This window comes from Gigantopelta aegis, chromosome 14, assembly GCF_016097555.1.
Source record: "Gigantopelta aegis isolate Gae_Host chromosome 14, Gae_host_genome, whole genome shotgun sequence".
NCBI classification, from domain to species: Eukaryota; Metazoa; Mollusca; class Gastropoda; order Neomphalida; family Peltospiridae; genus Gigantopelta; species Gigantopelta aegis.
Genome location: NC_054712.1, coordinates 9,501,518 through 9,520,962, shown reverse-complemented (window position 1 = coordinate 9,520,962; position 19,445 = coordinate 9,501,518). Strand labels below are relative to the sequence as shown.

The 19,445-nt window shown below is 38.4% G+C and overlaps 1 protein-coding gene across 2 annotated transcripts in view; it reads left to right on the top strand.

Moving 5' to 3' along the window:
* Positions 1-19,445, top strand: part of LOC121388033 (leucine-rich repeat and coiled-coil domain-containing protein 1-like) — a 378,090-nt gene that overhangs the window by 316,955 nt on the left and 41,690 nt on the right. For both annotated transcript variants that reach the window (XM_041519233.1, XM_041519232.1), the window contains exons 17-18: positions 4,978-5,091; positions 5,739-5,810. In XM_041519233.1, the coding sequence (XP_041375167.1) occupies positions 4,978-5,091; positions 5,739-5,810 (186 nt within the window). The remainder of the gene's footprint in view (positions 1-4,977; positions 5,092-5,738; positions 5,811-19,445) is intronic.

Below are 19,445 nucleotides of genomic sequence, written 5' to 3'. Positions count from 1 at the left end.
CTACATCATTTAAGCCCCAGTCACACAGGTCCTGCGACCTAGCTGCAACTGAAAAATGTTGGAATCGCAGGCAAATCGTAGAACGAGCGCTCGACTGGTCGCAAAGGTTGTGGGTGATCGCCAGAGCAAAATTAGTTGCAGCAAAGTCGATGGGCATGTTCAAAACTTCTGACTTGCTAGTTACAATTTTTATCCTGCATGCCATAAAAAATTTAAGTGGAAAAAACTATTATTTTAGTTATTTTACCTACCTGTACATTGTACATTGACCTTAGAGGTGAAATGAATGATTTTGTAATGCATCTACATGTATGCATCTACATGTATGCGCATACATGTAACATCACATGCATGACATCAAAGGTCAAGATAGCACATACCACGGCCTTTATTTTAACAGTCGCGGTGCACTGGCTGGAACGAGAAGTAGCCCAATGGGCCCACTTATGGGAATCGATCCTACACTGACTGCGTTAAGCTAGCGCTTTACCACTGGACTACGTCCTGCCCCCACAGTAGGTCTAGGATTGATCCCCGTCATTGGACCCATTGTGCTATTTTGCATTCCTGCCAGTGCTCCACAACTGGTGTAACAAAGGCCTTGGTGTGTACTATCCTGCATATCCTCATGTGGGATGCTGCATATAAAATAAGAGTAGCCCAATGTATAGCAACAACTGGTTTCTTCTTTCATTATCTGTGTGTTTCTGACATCATATGTCTGACACCATATTTGTAACTGTAATTAAAGTGTTGAATGTAAAACTTTTCTTCCTTCCTTTGACCCAAGCACCTCAAGCAATTAAGCACTCTACCTAATGAGCCAGATCCCACCCGTAACCATATTTCAGACACCATAAAATGTGCAGGGGCGAGACATAGCCCAGTGTTAAAGCACTCGTGTGAAGCGCAGTCAGTCTAGGAATGATCCCTGTCGGTGCATCCATTGGGCTATTTCTCATTCCAGCCAGTGCACTTCGACTGGTATATCAAAGGCTGTGGCATGTGCTATCCTGTCTGTGGGATGGTGCATATAAAAGATCCCCTGCTACTAATAGAAAAATGTAGAGGGTTTCTTCTCTAAGACTACATGTAAAAATTACCAAATGTCTGACATCCAATAGCTAATGATTAATAAATCAGTGTGCTCTAGTGGTGTCGTTAAACAAAACAAACTTTTAAATTTAACCATAAAATGTGCTGGGGTGTCATCAGACGAACATTCCTTTCCTTTCCATCACGTCTCAGATGGAAGCCGTAACACTGCATGACCTACATTTGTACATCAGCTTCTTCACAAATTGAGCAGTATGTAAATGGCATTGCTCTACTAATGTATGGTGTGAATGCAATCCTTTTTGCAAAAATAAGATTTCTTTGCCTCAAGCTGTGAATTACATCCCTGGTACTTCCTGGAAGATAAGTGCTTTATTCTGGAATGTTTAAACAATATCACAGGTTTGGTTTCGTCTTGCACAAGACTAATGTCACTCAGTCGTTTACAGTAGATGGGCGGGGCCGGACGTGCTTGGTATAGAGCACTTGCCTAAGGTGCTTGGGTCACAGGATTAAACTTTCTCGTTGGACCCTGACGTAGCCCAGTGGTAAAGCGCTCACTTGAGGCGCGGTCGGTGTGGGATCGATCCCCGTCGGTGGACCCATTGGGCTATTTCTCGTTCCAACCAGTGCACCATGACTGGTATATTAAAGTTCATGGGATGTGTTATCCTGTCTGTGGGATGGTGCATATAAAAGATCCCTAATCGAAAAGAGTAGCCCATGAAGTGGCGACAGCGGGTTTCCTCTCTCAATATATGTGTGGTCCATAACAATATGTCCGATGCCATATAACCATAAGTAAAATGTGTTGAGTGCGTCGTTAAATAAAACATTTCCTTCCTTCCTTGTTGGACCCATTCCTTGGAAGCAGGGCGGGGTCTCATCCCAACCAGTGCTCTATGACTTGTATATTAAAGGCCATGGAATGTGCTGTCTTGTCTCAAAAATTGCATCTAAAAGATCTCTTGCTGCTGAAGGAAAATTGTAGTGGGTTTCTTCTGAAAACTACACCACTAGAGCACATTGATCATCAGCTATAGGATGTCAAACATTTGGCAGTTCTGACATGTAGTCTTCAGAGAAAACGAATAAATGAATGAACGAATGAACGAACGAACAAATTAACGAACGAATGAATGAATGTTTTAGCAACAAACATCCCAGCACAAAAATACACCTCAGCTTTTGGGTGTCAAACAAAGGTAAGTATATCGATAGGATTAGATTAAAAATCAAACTTACAATTAAGAACTGTGGGTAAAAACACGACTATCAAGGTATCAGAGGAAACCACTACATTTTTCCATTAGCTGCAAGAGATCTTTTATATGTACCATCCCACAGACAGGACAGCACATACCACAGCCTTTGATATACTAGTTATGAGACACTGGTTTAGTCAGGAAAATATCCATTCAGGAAGAAAGGAAATGTTTTATTTAACAACTCAACACATTTTATTTATGGTTATATGGCGTCAGACATATGGTTAAGGACCACACAGATATATAGAGAGGAAACCCACTGTCGCCACTTCATGAACTACTCTTTTCGATTAGCAGCAAGGGATCTTTTATATGCACCATTCCAAAGACAGGATAGTACATACCATGGCCTTTCTTACACCAGTTGTGGGGCACTGGCTGGAATGAGAAAGCTCAGTGGGGCCACCGACGGGAATCGATCTTAAACTGACTGCGCATCAAGCAAGTGCTTCACCACTGGGCTACGTCCCATTCAGATAACGGATCCATGGATTAGTTTTGATCCTAGCTGTCCCAGGCACTTCAGATAACAGATCCATGGATTAGGTTTGATCCTAGCTGTCCCGGGCACTTCAGATAACGGATCCATGGATTAGGTTTGATCCTAGCTGTCCCGGGCACTTCAGATAACGGATCCATGGATTAGGTTTGATCCTAGCTGTCCCGGGCACTTCAGATAACGGATCCATCGATTAGGTTTGATCCTAGCTGTCCCGGGCACTTCAGATAACGGATCCATGGATTAGGTTTGATCCTAGCTGTCCCGGGCACTTCAGATAACGGATCCATGGATTAGGTTTGATCCTAGCTGTCCCAGGCACTTCAGATAACGGATCCATGGATTAGGTTTGATCCTAGCTGTCCCAGGCACTTCAGATAACGGATCCATGGATTAGGTTTGATCCTAGCTGTCCCAGGCACTTCAGATAACGGATCCATGGATTAGGTTTGATCCTAGCTGTCCCAGGCACTTCAGATAACGGATCCATGGATTAGGTTTGATCCTAGCTGTCCCAGGCACTTCAGATAACGGATCCATGGATTAGGTTTGATCCTAGCTGTCCCAGGCACTTCAGATAACAGATCCATGGATTAGGTTTGATCCTAGCTGTCCCAGGCAACGGATCCATGGATTAGGTTTGATCCTAGCTGCCCCAGGCAACGGATCCATGGATTAGGTTTGATCCTAGCTGTCCCAGGCACTTCGGGCGAGAACCTTTATGACTGAGCTAAATCTCATCTCCATTTCACTAACAGAACATTATGTTTGAATGATAAAATTTGTTTTGTTTAACGACGCCACTAGAAAGAAAGAAAGAAAGAAGTGTTTTATTTAACGACGCACTCAACACATTTTATTTACGGTTATATGGCGTCAGACATATGGTTAAGAACCACACAGATTTTGAGAGGAAACCCGCTGTCGCCACTACATGGGCTACTCTTCCGATTAGCAGCAAGGGATCTTTTATTTGCGCTTCCCACAGGCAGGATAGCACAAACCATGGCCTTTGTTGAACCAGTTATGGATCACTGGTCGGTGCAAGTGGTTTACACCTACCCACTGAGCCTTGCGGAGCACTCACTCAGGGTTTGGAGTCGGTATCTGGATTAAAAATCCCATGCCTCGACTGGGATCCAAACCCAGTACCTACCAGCCTGTAGACCGATGGCCTGCCACGACGCCACCGAGGCCGGTCGACGCCACTAGAACACATTGATTTATTAATCATCAGCTATTGGATGTCAAACATTTGGAAATTCTGGCATATAGTCTTAGAGAGGCAACCCGCTACATTTTTCCATTAGTAGCAAGTGATCTTTTATATGCACCATCTCATAGACAGGATAGCACATACCACGGCCTTTGATATACCACTCGTGGTGCACTGGCTTGAATGAGAAATAGCCCAATGGGCCCACTGATGGGGATCGATCTCAAACTGACCGCACATCAAACAAGCACTTCACCACTGGGCCACGTGCCGCCCACTGCAGGAAGAATTACAGTTACATGTAAAAAAAATTCCAACACCATCAATTAGCACTAGCTGGAACGGGAAATAGATCAATGGGCCTACCGTCGGGGATCGATCCTAGGACGGCTGCACATCAGGTGGATGCTTTACCACCGGGCTACATCCAGCACCTTATGTTTGATGTTTTATTTAACGACGCACTCAGCACATTTTATTTACGGTTATATGGCGTCGGCCTTATGTTTGAATGTGATCTAATTTGTAAGATCTAAACCAAACTCCAAGAATTATTTATTTTATAATGCTTAAATTAATATACTACAGAGTGTGCAGCATTAAGATACCAGGCATAATATTCAGTGACTATTTGAAATTATTTAAAAAAAATTTTTTTTGGAAAACCCTTCAACGTTATTGTGTTAATGATTTGCTCCAGGCAAAAATTCCAGTTTTGAGGGAATTCCAGTTTACAGAGGGTCTGGTTTTAAGAGGTTTCACTGTATATATTTTTTTGGAAAACCCTTCAACGTTATTGTGTTAATGATTTGCTCCTGGCATCATTATCTGGGTGAATGGTTGATCCTTTTATAATTAATGAATCGTTGGATTTGTGTCGGTGAAGAATACCTCAGCAGCAGCAGCGTTGTTATTTTATGTGTGTGTTTTTCTGTCAGGTACAAGATGCCTTCCAGTCAATGAGTGATGAGTTCCTACACAACAAGCTCACTCTAGAGGAAACGCTGAAGAAGAACGAAAACTCGTCGACCATTATTTCTGAACTAACTGCTGTGAGTATTACGGTCCTCTATAGGGTATACAGGTGCGGATCCAGAGGGAGGTGCCAAGGTGTGCGCACCCCCACCTTTTTTCTCTTTTTTTTTGCCGATATAAATGTTTTTTAAAAAGAAGCCTATTCAAACAAGTCTTATCATGTCTGGCACCACCCCCTTTCACAAAGCCTTAGATCCATGCCTGAAAATACCTGTGTTAGAAGCCACCTGAATAAAGCAGGCACTTTAGTCAATAAAGCAGCCCTCTAGTTCCCCGATAAAATAGCTACCTCAACAAAGAGGCCACCTCAGTATGAGGAAATGTTTTATTTAACGACGCACTCAACACATTTTATTTACGGTTATATGGCGTCAGACATATGGTTAAGGACCACACAGATATTGAGAGAGGAAACCCACTGTCGCCACTGCATGGGCTACTCTTTTTGATTAGCAGCAAGGGATCTTTTATATGTATCATCCCACAGACAGGATAGTACATACCACAGCCTTTGTTACACCAGTTGTGGGGCGGGCGGGCAGGTGGGCAGACAGGCAGATGGTTAAAACGTTAGATAGCTTTTGTTTCATATTAACATGACTGACTTGTATAGCTAGTCTATATGTGTATAATATAATGTACCTTATTTATTTTTATTTTTTAGCTTGTCAAAGAACAAAAGGGACGAATAACAGAACTTTCTAAAGCAAAGCGTGAACAGAGCTCCGAGTACAGGGTGAGATAAAACACAGTCACACAGACAGACACACAGACACACACACACACACACACACACACACACACACACACACACAGTCACATAGACGCACACAGACAGATTGACACACACAGACACACACACACACACACAGACACACACACACAGACAGACTCACACACAGACACACACACACACAGAGACAGACTCACACACAGACAGACTTACAGACAGACATACACACACACACAGAGACAGACTCACACGCAGACAGACACACACAGACAGACTTACAGACAGACATACACACACACAGAGACAGACTCACATGCAGACAGACACACACACACACACACAGTCACATAGACACACACAGACAGACTGACACACACAGACACACACACACACAGACACACACACACACAGACAGACTCACACACAGACACACAGACAGACTCACACACAGACAGACACACACAGACAGACTTACAGACAGACATACACACACAGAGACAGACTCACACGCAGACAGACACACACAGACAGACTTACAGACAGACATACACACACACACAGACAGACTCACATGCAGACAGACACACACACACACAAACAGACACACACATGCACACACATATTAAGATGACATACATCTTTATCTTTTGTTTAGTTATTATTGTCAATCTTTCTATGTGAGCCAAATCCATTATAGCTACAGTTGTCGTTCCATTTGAACCGTACAGTACAGTTGTAACAGCTCCATCATTGTTCATAATTTTCTTTTAACCATTTTGTGCAACTGTTTTTGTCCATGTATTCATTTTTATCATTCTGTTCTGTGATAAAAAAAAATAATAACACTGTGATTGTGATTCTTTTGCTGATTATATTTTTTCATTTATTTTATTATTATTATTAAAAAAAAAATTAAAACCTACATTGAGTTAAATTAACATCTACGGATGCAGTGTTGAGTGACACTGAATACATTTATGGTAGGCGAGATATATAATTCCACAGAATTCTCATTTCTGATGAGTTGAGTCGAGTCGCGTCGTGTAGTGTGTATTGAAAAATCAGTCACAGGTAAAAACAAAAAAGTCGTTTGCGACTGATTTTTATTCGGCCCAATGACAGCCGTAATATAGTATGGACAGGTCATGATTTATGATGCAACGCAATGCAACGCAACCGTCCAGTTGAGTCGTGTCGCATAATGTGATCTGAGCGATCGAGTGACAAATAGATCGCAATGTAATAAAAAAAAGTACGCATTTTAGTTGAAACTTCACGTGATTACTCACCTAACAACATGTCACAAGAGTGATCTACAGCTCGCCTTAATTTTGCTAATTGCGACGACTGTGTCCGATAATTAACTAGTCATGACTTATTATTAAAAAACCCATCATCAGTGTTGTTCTCATTATATTTCTTCATAATAATAATAATAATAATATAGTTCATACAGTGTATGTAATGGAATCAGAAACTTAGTTTGAGTTCAGGACTTTAATCAGTAGTGAAAATAATGAGAGATACTCCTGCTTCTACATTCTTCACAAATTAGCTATTAATTGGTGACAGATGCAAAATATGAACAGCCAGTTTGTCTTGCTTGTGTTGCATTCATCTCCGTGTATTAATTAGATTCACCTGTCTAGTAGTTTTACTAATATTAATGATGAATCATTTTCCTGAAATCCTTCATATTCATATTTCCCTTTATTATATGTAAGCACATTTAGTCCTTGAAAAGAAGTTTCATGTACATAATGTAAATAGACAATGAGAATTTGCATTACACAAAGATCAGAAACAAAAGCTATGGATTTTGGGGGTTTTGTTCAATGATTAATTATCAACTGAAAACTGAAAATCAATATTTTACAAATTCTGACAGGTTTTTCATAGTCTTTTATGATAAAAAATTGAAAAAAATCTTTGTTATAACTGGTAATACATGTAGATTACGGTAAAATACTGTAAAAAAAACTGATTACTGTAAAACACTTTATTTTTGCGGGATAAAATGTTCACAATTTAATGAAAATGAGTGTTCATGAGCATTTATTTTTGCGAATCCTCCATCATTTCCCCCAGTAAGAAAACTGAAGTACTGGTACTGATGTCAGTACTTTTGATATTTATTGTTTACAAAATCCGTAAGCTTATGCAAGATGTTTACGCTACCCTGTACGCTTTTTTGTAATCCTCAGACTTGTTATGAAAAACAACCTGAAAACAAAATGAAGTTTGATTTAAACAACATTTATTACTGTGAAAATACTCGTTCAATACGGTTTGTGATTGACCAAACGGCAAAACCTTTAATATGAATTAGACCCAATGCAGAGCTTGCTCTGGCACTCAACAAATTCGCCAATTGCGAATTTTAGGAACAACTGGTGAATTTTAATTTAATTTGGCAAACAAATTTCAAGCAATAATTGGTATTTTGTTGGAAAATAACTGGTTTTGCATTTTTAAAGATAATTTCGCGAAATGTTTTGTTTATCCATAGCTAGTCATGCAATATGTATTACGAGTATAGTGTCACTGTATACAAGTCCAACCCGGATTTTTTCACTTCCACATTTTAACATAGTGTGATGTTTACTTCCATTTTTTTTAAACAAATGTGTTGCTTTCATCACTAGCATTTATGAAAGAAAACCATACAGAACGTAGTATGTTATATAAGTGCCCACTAATATATTGTCTGTACTTATATAGATATATATATAGATATAATAATATATTGTTTTATTTTATTATTATTATTTTAAAGTTTTAAGTGTTGCATTGTTACTACTATAGTCCCATGTTGCGGAAACTAACGAGACTACTTTTTTTTAATGTCCAATTTTCGCCAGCCTTTAATTTCACATGGAATTTATTTTCATAAATTCATTCAAACATGAAACCCATGAAAATAAAGTATTTTACAATACTTGATCCAATTTCTGTGATGTCATTTCTGAAGAGTGCTATTTATTGCTCTAGAAATATATTGTGGTAATGTGAGGCATGTGGCCCATAGTTCACTACCTTACATATTACATATAGCAAACAGTCACTGCATAATCTCAATCTAAAATTAATGTAACGTTTTCATATCGAAATATATTGTGGTAATGTGAGACATGTGGCCCATAGTTCACTACCTTACATATTACATATAGCAAACAGTCACTGCATAATCTCAATCTAAAATTAATGTAACGTTTTCATATCGAAATATATTGTGGTAATGTGAGGCATGTGGCCCATAGTTCACTACCTTACATATTACATGTAGCAAACAGTCACTGCATAATCTCAATCTAAAAATAATGTAACGTTTTCATATCGAAATATATTGTGGTAATGTGAGGCATGTGGCCCGTAGTTCACTACCTTACATATTACATATAGCAAACAGTCACTGCATAATCTCAATCTAAAAATAATGTAACGTTTTGATATCGAAATATATTGTGGTAATGTGAGGCATGTGGCCCATAGTTCACTACCTTACATATTACATATAGCAAACAGTCACTGCATAATCTCAATCTAAAATTAATGTAACGTTTTCATATCGAAATATATTGTGGTAATGTGAGGCATGTGGCCCATAGTTCACTACCTTACATATTACATATAGCAAACAGTCACTGCATAATCTCAATCTAAAATTAATGTAACGTTTTCATATCGAAATAAAATGGAACAACCATAAAATGGAAATAAAAATATATAGAGGCTATTTCATGGGGTTTTTCGAATACGATTTTTATGTCAACGAGTGATGTGTGAAAACCATATTTTCACACATCACGAGTTGACATAAAAATCGTATTCGGAAAAACACCATGAAATGGTCTATTTATTATATATATATTTCCTAATTTTTGACAATATCTTTCGCTCTTTGGTAATATCTTTCACTTATCCTATCGAAAACACGTAACGTCATGACATACATTTGTATTTCTTAATATGGAATTTTGCCAGAAAATTTACTTTACCATAGACATTTAAAAAGAAATTTGATTAAAATTTATCTTTATTAACATTTATTTAACAATACTGCGGTGCAAACATACCTGACAAAGCGATCCTCTAAAAACTCCCACAAAAACAAAACTAGTCGAACACCGTTAAATTCTTACACTTAAACTCGATGACAGTACATTGTGTCATCATTATTTAACTTTGTATTCAATTTGTTTTATATATTTTATCGTAATTGCACTTCACATCCCGTTTTTATAGGTACAGTTGTTTAAATTACATTTTTTATTTTTCAAATATGATCAGATGCATTGGTAATCATCAAATTTAAATACGAAGAACCGAGACAAAGGGAGATAATTTAATCGTGCACTTTTACAAAAAAGTAAATACGACTTCTATATTTTCGCTGTAGCTAAAATACAATGAAAATATGACTTTTCACCGGATATGACTTTTATGGTTTCCGTAGATCTATATATTTCATTGCTATGTATATAATAAAGGTATTTATCATTCACTGAAGGCTAATGTAGGAGATATTGTTTGTTGTTGTTAATATTCAATTTGAAAGCCATGTATTAATACAAGTGATATATAGAGGATTTGTCACAGGTGGTTTTTAATATGAAAATATCAACCGAGTCTTTGTTAATCAGTATTTGTCGAAGCTCTACCGAGACAGATACCAATTAACTAGACGAGGTTGATATTTTACATATTAAAAAACACGAGTAGCGAATTCTATTTATCTTACAACACCTCTAAAATGGCATTTTAATTTGATATTCAGTTTTTCAAAGTTATTAAGTTCCCTCACCGGTAATATGACATTGCGATTAGCACACATATAGTTTGACATCACACACTTTAACAAAATCTTATCAATATGTTATGCTAAGATATACAATTCTTGTTGGCTGTAAACAAATGACCCATTGACAGCAGCACATCATTAACCGAGTTAATAACTATAAATATCAAATGGGTTTATGACATGGATATTATGGGTAAGTGTCACGGGGATCCTATAATCCCCCATAACTGAATAAAACACGATTATCCAAATATCTCTCCTAACTGTATATCTATTAGATCTCTCTGTATCGGGCAGGCTACTACCCAAGTGGCCCGGTTCTAGGAGTAATCAGAGATAAGATCTGATATAAATATATATATGTAGCACGTTTAGTTCACTAGAAAACACAACAAAACAAAATACACTTTGGAATCTGTATTAACTCTAACACTGACAAATGTACTTGCCGCAGTAGTTAATTAACAACAACAATATAATAACAACCCAGAGCTAATCACTTAATTAGTTAATCACTAGGTGTTTAGTTTACACAATATTCTAATCACTTCACCGTGATACAACACACACACGTGTGATAATTGAGAAACGCTGCCAGGGGAACTTAATTAATAAAGGAATTACAACTCTATTCCTAACTGGTTAATTTTTAATTAACTCTTAAATACTCATTCAGTAACCTTGTAATACAGAATTAATACTGGTACATATCACAATAAAGACAATAACCTACAGTTTACCTAGGTCCTCTAGGATGACCGGCTAAGCTTTATCTTACCAAATACTCGTATAAAAATATTAGAACAGTGAAGCCTACAATTTACTTCGTTAGATTACCGGAGACACTGTCTAAAGAATATTGGTATAATACAGTATTAAAATATTTAAAGTCACATCAATCACATCAAGGTTATACAACAGAGCAGAAATATATATTTACCAAGTCCGGTCTGAACTAATATATTTCATTCAGTTGGACCACGTCCGTTCCCCTGGATACTTCCAATGTTTCTCCCCGATATATCTAAAATCCTATCTATTTATTCAAAAATCTCAGACTAGTCCGGAGACAGCGAATATCGCCTGGGGGCACAACAAGGTACCTCACCTATCATGTGATATTTCCACAACTCCCAGAGACGGTATATTTTCTTAGATGGCCAGACCGACCGTCGCCAGTTCGCTAGAAATACCCCGGTCGTAAACCGAACTACCGGAGGTATTACGTAACCACTGTGCCCACCTGGTCTAAGTGCATATTGGGATGCAGGACTACCACCGTCTTGCGGGGGTATTACGTAACCAAGCTGCACACGGCCCTCTAAACCAATTAACATCACCACAGGCGAAAAGATAAGAGCATGTTCCGTCACACACACCCACCTCAAAAAGGATATTTCCTCTACTCTAGGAATAGGGAAATATACTACATTTAAACAAAACAAGAGTGCGTTAACCGACGCATCTGGGTATTTATAGTAATACGGTGACTACCAGTAATCACACTGAGTCTATGAGTCCCTGGTATACAATAAAATATATAAAAACAAAAACATAAATCAAGAACGTCAACACATTATCACAACGTTCAACTTCGGGACAGGGCATCAGCAATTACACTGGATGTGCCCTTGATATGTTCAATGGTAATTGGGAATTCCTGCAGAAAAAGACTCCATCTCAAAACTCTCTGGTTGGTGGCTTTCATTAGGATGGTCCAGTCCATTTTCGTCTTCTTGGAACAGCACAGCTCCAGCTCCCACGTCACTGACTTCTCGCATTCATCTGACCACTGGAACTTCGATTCCTTCTTTAGTGCTGCACGTTTTAAGGTTTAATCCGATAGGCATGCTGTCGAATCGTTGTAGCGTTGGGTTCCAAGTGCACATCCTGGTTTAAGGTATTGGTAACTGTTGGAAAGTCCTGACAAATGGAAACATTGTCTTGTATCAACGTAGTCAGCTCTGCTCGCTGGGGGCTGTCAAGGTGCTGTAGATAAGAACTCAAGTCTGCTACAATCTGGCTGTTGGTTAATTTGATCTCTGCAGTCCTGGCGTCATCACAGGAATTTGAGTGACTCTCAATCTGGACAGGTAACACTGGAACTATCGGCAGTCTGTCAACATAACCTTTTAGCAAATTGATGTGACAATACCTACTTTTCCTATCCCTATCAGGAGTGTTTATCACATACCCTGTCTCATTAACCCGTTTGTGCACAACATAGGGCCCGAAATACCTGTTCTGCAATGAACCCCGTTTAATGGGAAGGTACAGCAGCACTTTATTCCCTGGTTTAAATTCCCGACTCCTAGCCTTCCTATCAAACACTGATTTTATTTTGCTCTGAGCATAGCTCAGATGCTTCCTAGCTAGTTCGGTCGCCTGCCACAACCTATCTCTAACTCTCCCTACATAAATCAGCAGGTTTTCGGCATTATCCTTGTCTAACCAACTATCTTTTACTTCACTATCAGGCACAACCTTCTCCACACTCTTATTCATTAATACTCCCTTGTCCATATAATAACCTGACATCTGATCCTCCATCTCACCCTCAGTTAACAATGTAGTTCGAGCTGCCAACAAATTTGGATCAGCCCCCTGCTCTAGGATTAACTCATGTCTATTACAAGGTAAGGCCCCTCTATCAAACACAACTGGTTCATTTCCCCTCTGCGGGAGGTCAAAAGGTTCCACCACATTTAGTTCCTCAGTTGACTTATCTACCATTTCACTGATAACCTCATCCACTCCAATTTCATGGCTCACACACGTATCAGACAAATCACAATTATCCTCTGGGTCTCGTGCTACCCTTCTGGCCATAGCCCTAGTCATTACACACACAGGATATCTAATCTCATCAACCTCACACTCTTCTATTGGTAAAGGGCTGTCTTCAATTAACAATTTGTCACCTTGCGGCTGGCAACACTGACTAGTCAAATCGTTACCCAACAAAACTCCTATGTTTTCAAAAGGCAAGTCCTTCACAATACCCATAACGACTGGTCCAGTCACAAACTTCGAACACAAGAAAACGTTATGAAACCGGACAACCATATTTTCCCCAGTAACTGAGGTTAAGGCCAAACTATGTCCTGTATCTGAATTCTCAATACCAGCTAAACAATCTGACATTATAAGAGACTGGCTACACCCTGTATTTCGATAGACTGATATTGCCTTAGGACTCAACTCTTGTTTCACATCACAAACCATACCAGTGGACACATACGGGTTTACTTTCTCTGCCATGGGACTAACCATTAACTCTCTCGCTAACGGAGCTGACCTCACTAAATCGACCACTTGCGCATTATCATGTTTCCTTTTAAAACAGTCCCCGACAAGATGGTTATCCTTTTTACAGTAACTGCAATGTGGACGAAAAGTTCGTACATTGGCTGATAATGCAGGTTTATCCTTACTTTGCCCACTAGGTGCATTCCTTGCCTGATTAGCTGACCAACTAGATGACTCTCCTCGATAGTTACTTTCCCGGGAAAAACCTGGCTGAAATTTCTTCTTATCACCCTGTTGTATACAGCTACCCTGTACTGCCTGAGCTTTGTGTATTAACACGTAATCATCTGCCACTATGCCTGCATCCTCTATCTTTTTGATACCACGATCCTCTAAATGAATACGTAAGCTAACTGGCAACCCATTTTTAACGTCTTGCAAGATCAACAATCCTGTAACTCTGTATATGACCCTACCTGATGAGAAACCACCCATTTATCAAACAACCCTGCTTTCTTAGCCACGAACTCACTATAAGACTGACCCTGTGTTTTTTTCAACTCGCTATACCGTAAACAATACTCCTCAGGTCACAACTCATAAGGCCTCAACATTGCAGACTTAACTAGGTCATACTGACTTGCTCGCTCATCACTCATTGAATTATAAGCTACGCTAGCCTTCCTCTTAAACTCAGACACGGCTAACAATGTCCACTTAGACTGCGGCCAATTTAGCTGCTTAGCGGCCTATTTCAAAAAGTTGGAAGAACATTTCTACCTCCTGGTCGTCAAATACAGGCACTGACCTATAAGCTTCTGACATGTTAAACCCATTTCCTGCCTCTCGTCTAATTTCTTCAGTATTCAACTTTAACTCATGTTCCATTTTTAATTTTGCTAACTGGAATTCTCTATCCCTATCTTCTTTTTCTCTCTCTCTCTCTCTCTCTCTCTCTCTCTCTCTCTCTCTCTCTCTCTCTTTCTTTCTCTCTTCTCTACCCCTTTCTTCTCTTTCTCTATCCCTCTCTTCTCTTTCTCTCTCTCTCTCTGTATCTAATGTACGTTCTTCTCTTTCGTACTCAAGCTTTTTAAAAGCTAACTGTTGTTCCACACTCAACCCATTTATCTCTATCTCTGGAATAATCTCACTTTCTTCCATAACAGGACTATCACCAAAAACAAATGTTAAATCAATTTCCCGCTCACTCACGATTTCAACTAATTCGGCCTTACGCGCCTGCTTTATCTCCACTACACTGAGCGTATCCAGCAAATTCTTATCCATGTTTAGATAATGATGCACTTATTATTTATTTTTTTCTAGTGAACAATGTTGCTACTTCTAGTTAATTTGTAAAAAAAAAATTATAATGCCCCCATTTACAAACCATACTTTTCAAATATGCATGTCCCGCTTCATATCCGGGACGAGCACCCCAATTTTGTATTCCTGTCGCGGGGATCCTATAATACCCGTAACTGAATAAAACATGATTATCCAAATATCTCTCCTAACTGTATATCTATTAGATCTCTCTGTATCGGGCAGGCTACTACCCGAGTGGCCCGGCTCTAGGAGTAATCAGAGATAAGATCTGATATAAATATATATATGTAGCACGTTTAGTTCACTAGAAAACACAACAAAACACAATACACTTTGAAATCTGTATTAACTCTAACGCTGACACATGTACTTGCCGCAGTAGTTAATTAACAACAACAATATAATAACAACCCAGAGCTAATCACTTAATTAGTTAATCACTAGGTGTCTAGTTTACACAATATTCTAATCACTTCACCGTGATACAACACACACACGTGTGATAATTGAGAAACGCTGCCAGGGGAACTTAATTAATAAAGGAATTACAACTCTATTCCTAACTGGTTAATTTTTAATTAACCCTTAAATACTCATTCAGTAACCTTGTAATACAGAATTAATACGGTACATATCACAATAAAGACAATAACCTACAGTTTACCTAGGTCCTCTAGGATGACCGGCGAAGCTTTATCTTACCGTCGCGCAGGGGTATTACGTAACCAATCTGCACACGGCCCTCTAAAACAATTAACATCGCCACAGGTGAAAAGATAAGAGCATGTTCACAGTAAGTTATAGGATAAATACAATTAATCCTATAACTTACTCAAGGGCTTCTAGATTATGGTAGCCTCACTTACATGGCAAGTGATATTCAGTGTTGGGCTAGTAAATAACTACTATTGCCATGCCCGATGGCTAGTGAAAAAAAGTTGTCAAATGCTGCATTTAAGTCTATTTTGTAAATGTGAATATGCTGCTCCCACCCCCGACCCCAGTATTGGTGTTTTTAATCTCTTTAGGTAACATATCTGATTATTACTATTTGTAAAATTGTATTAAGTAAAGTAGGGATAGTGAATTTTTAATCATGGCTAGTAAAAAAAAATAATTACTGATCCCATGGCTACTGGATTTTATAAAAATTCTTGAAGCCCTGCTTACTCATAATATGCATACCCCTTTGATATGTTGATGTTTTAACCCAGTTTGTTTTTTTTCTGTAAAGAAAACACACCTAATGAATCCTCTGTTTACATAACTGAACAATCAGTTATCTAAATAAATATCATGTGAACAGACTTCTGCTTACCTGCAATGAAAAAAAAAAAGGTTAACATTTGAAAACCTACATTCAACCTTTATAGCTGCTGTTAAACAGAAATATATGTATGGGTTATTAATTTGTTATAGTGCAGGAGATAACTGATGCCCCTTGATCATCTCACTTTCATGACATTATTTTGAAGGAATGTTAAGTTTTGCTCCTAGGTGAGTGATCCTTCTGACATATATAAACTTGTATATCTCAAAAAGGTTTAAATTTTCAACATTCGGCAGGCCTTTAGATTTCACTAATTTGAGTACAATGGGGACTTTTAAAGAAAGGGTGTTTTTGTTCAGTACTGTCATTAACAGCTGCTGTAGAGTTGTCAGTATTCAGAAATGTATTTCAAGTTATTTTAATCTAATTACATTTCACTGGTTTTGAGATGAAATATTTTGAGGTCAGCATGTTTAGATGTCAGCATGTTTAGATGTCATTAATTTGAGTACAATGGGGACTTTTGTCTTTTCTAAGCGCAGAAAGGGTGTTTTAGTTCATACTAACAGTATTTCTCGTTCCAGCCAGTGCTCCACAACTGGTGTAACAAAGGCTGTGATATGTACTATCCTGTCTGGGATGGTGCATATAAAAGATCCCGTGCTGCTAATCGAAAAGAGTAGCCCATGAAGTGGCGACAGCAGGTTTCCTCTCTCAATATCTGTGTGGTCCTTAACCTTATGTCTGACGCCATATAACCATAAATAAAATGTGTTGAGTGTGTCGTTAAATAAAATATTTACTTTCCTTTCATTAACAGCTGCTGTAGAGTTGTCAGTATTCACAAATGTATTTCAAGTTATTTTAATCTAATTACACTTAACATTTCACTGGTTTTGAGATAAAATATTTCGAAGTCAGCATGTTTGTATTTAATATGAGGTTGATTATTTTGGGCATATGGATGTATTTTGGGCACAGTGTGTATCACCTTGACTTTGATGCAATCTAACGTCCTATTCTCCAAAAATTAAGCAACCTAAGATGGTGTTTTTTTCATACCTCATCTTTCCACCTGTATGTCAACTTGTTTTGAGAATATCATTAATATACACACATGCCTGTGGCAAAACACCCAAAATCTGAAGCAGATTTCGTGCTTTTATCTATCTCATTGCAATTTAAACATTGGTCATGTTGATCATAAATTGTTCAGTTTTGGAGGGGTGAGTACATACATATACTATAAGTCATGATGTATTTTTTTATATACTGAGCGTCACTATTGAACAGTCACTCATATTGTCAGTACTACACATGTTAACGATGCCTGTCCAAAACACTAATTATGAAAGAAGGAATGTATGGCCTTCGTGGATTAGGCTCAGAGTGAGGTTTCCTAAGTAGCATTTGGATTTCAATATGAGTAATGGTACTTCCAGTTATAGGCCACAACAAAGTGGTAAAAGTTATGCAAACACACGTACTTACTATCACCCCAATAAATGGGTTGTCTCAACGCACCCATGTCTGAAATTCTGTATGTTGTGCCTGTGCAATGTGTTCTCACCATGGGTATAGAAGTGTGCGTGATTGCCATCCACATATTCACGCACACTTCAGTTGAAAATGCGAAAACCAGAAGTACAATCTTACAATGCAGCAAACTCAGGAATGTCCCTTTAAAAATAGTTACTTACCCTGCACATTAATGCAAGTTTCTACTAAATATCAGCTACATAACATCAGAATTTATCACACACATTCTTCGACCCAATATTACAAATAAAAGCTTAATTTTCTTAATGTATGATATGCAGACATCGATAAAGTTTTATGGCACTAATAAGCCACTCATTTGGATTTTGCTGGATTTTACGATCGCTAATATATTATGATTTACAGTATATTTGGTATATCCCTGGTGAAAGTTGAGTTATGTAGATTCCAATCTGCTTTGGTATTGTTAAATAAAGTAGATTATCCTTTACCAAAGTGCACGTGTATCAAAATCAGGTACCCATGTGAACTTAATATTCAAATAAAAAATAAAAACCCAGCGTAATTAAGCAGAATCATATTTCAAATGTGATAAAACTTTGCCAGACAGTAAACCATTTACTCGTGGGTTTACAATAATCAGACTTGGAACTTGGACTTAACCGGTTAACTCATGATGTATGTATTCCTCCCTAGACAGGCCAATTAGTGTATTTAATTGGTGCTGCGTAGTCTGAGGAGATGGGGGTTTAATTGTCATTTCAGCCATTCTGTTTGAGAAAAAAAAACGAAAAGCAAAAAATGCAGTGATTACAAGGACATTTTGTCTAGTATACGCCCATCGAAATATGTTTCTCACTAACTGAGCTTTTTCAATGACAAAAACTACATTTTAATTTAATTAGATGTTTTTTTTGTCATTTTAGCCTTTTGTTTGAAAAAACGAAAAGCAAAAAATGCAGTGATTATAAGGACATTGCCTTTTTTTGGCGTAAAATACATTTTCTTATTTTGAATATCCCCGTCTGTACATCCAATATATCCTAAAGTTTTTAGTATGTACGTACATGTACCTCAAAATTCAGTTTCATTCCCAATATATATTTTTTTCTGACAAAGTAATTTGGAGGTAAATTACAGTGTGGGCTATTGCTCGGCTGATGTGTGCTCAGTCTAGGATCGATCCCAGTCAGTGGACCCATTGAGCTGTTTCTCGTTGCAGTTAGGGGGCGAGATGTAGCCTAGTGGTAAAGTGCTCGGCTGATGTGTGGTCAGTCTAGGATCGATCCCAGTCAGTGGGCCTATTGAGCTAGTTTTCATTGTAGTCGGGCCGAGACGTAGCCTAGTGGTAATGTGCTCGGCTGCTGTGCGGTCGGTCTAGGATCGATCCCAGTCAGTGGACCCATTGAGCTATTTTTCATTGTAGTTGTGTCGAGACGTAGCCTAGTAGTAAAGTGCTCGGCTGATGTGCAGTCGGTCTAGGATCGAT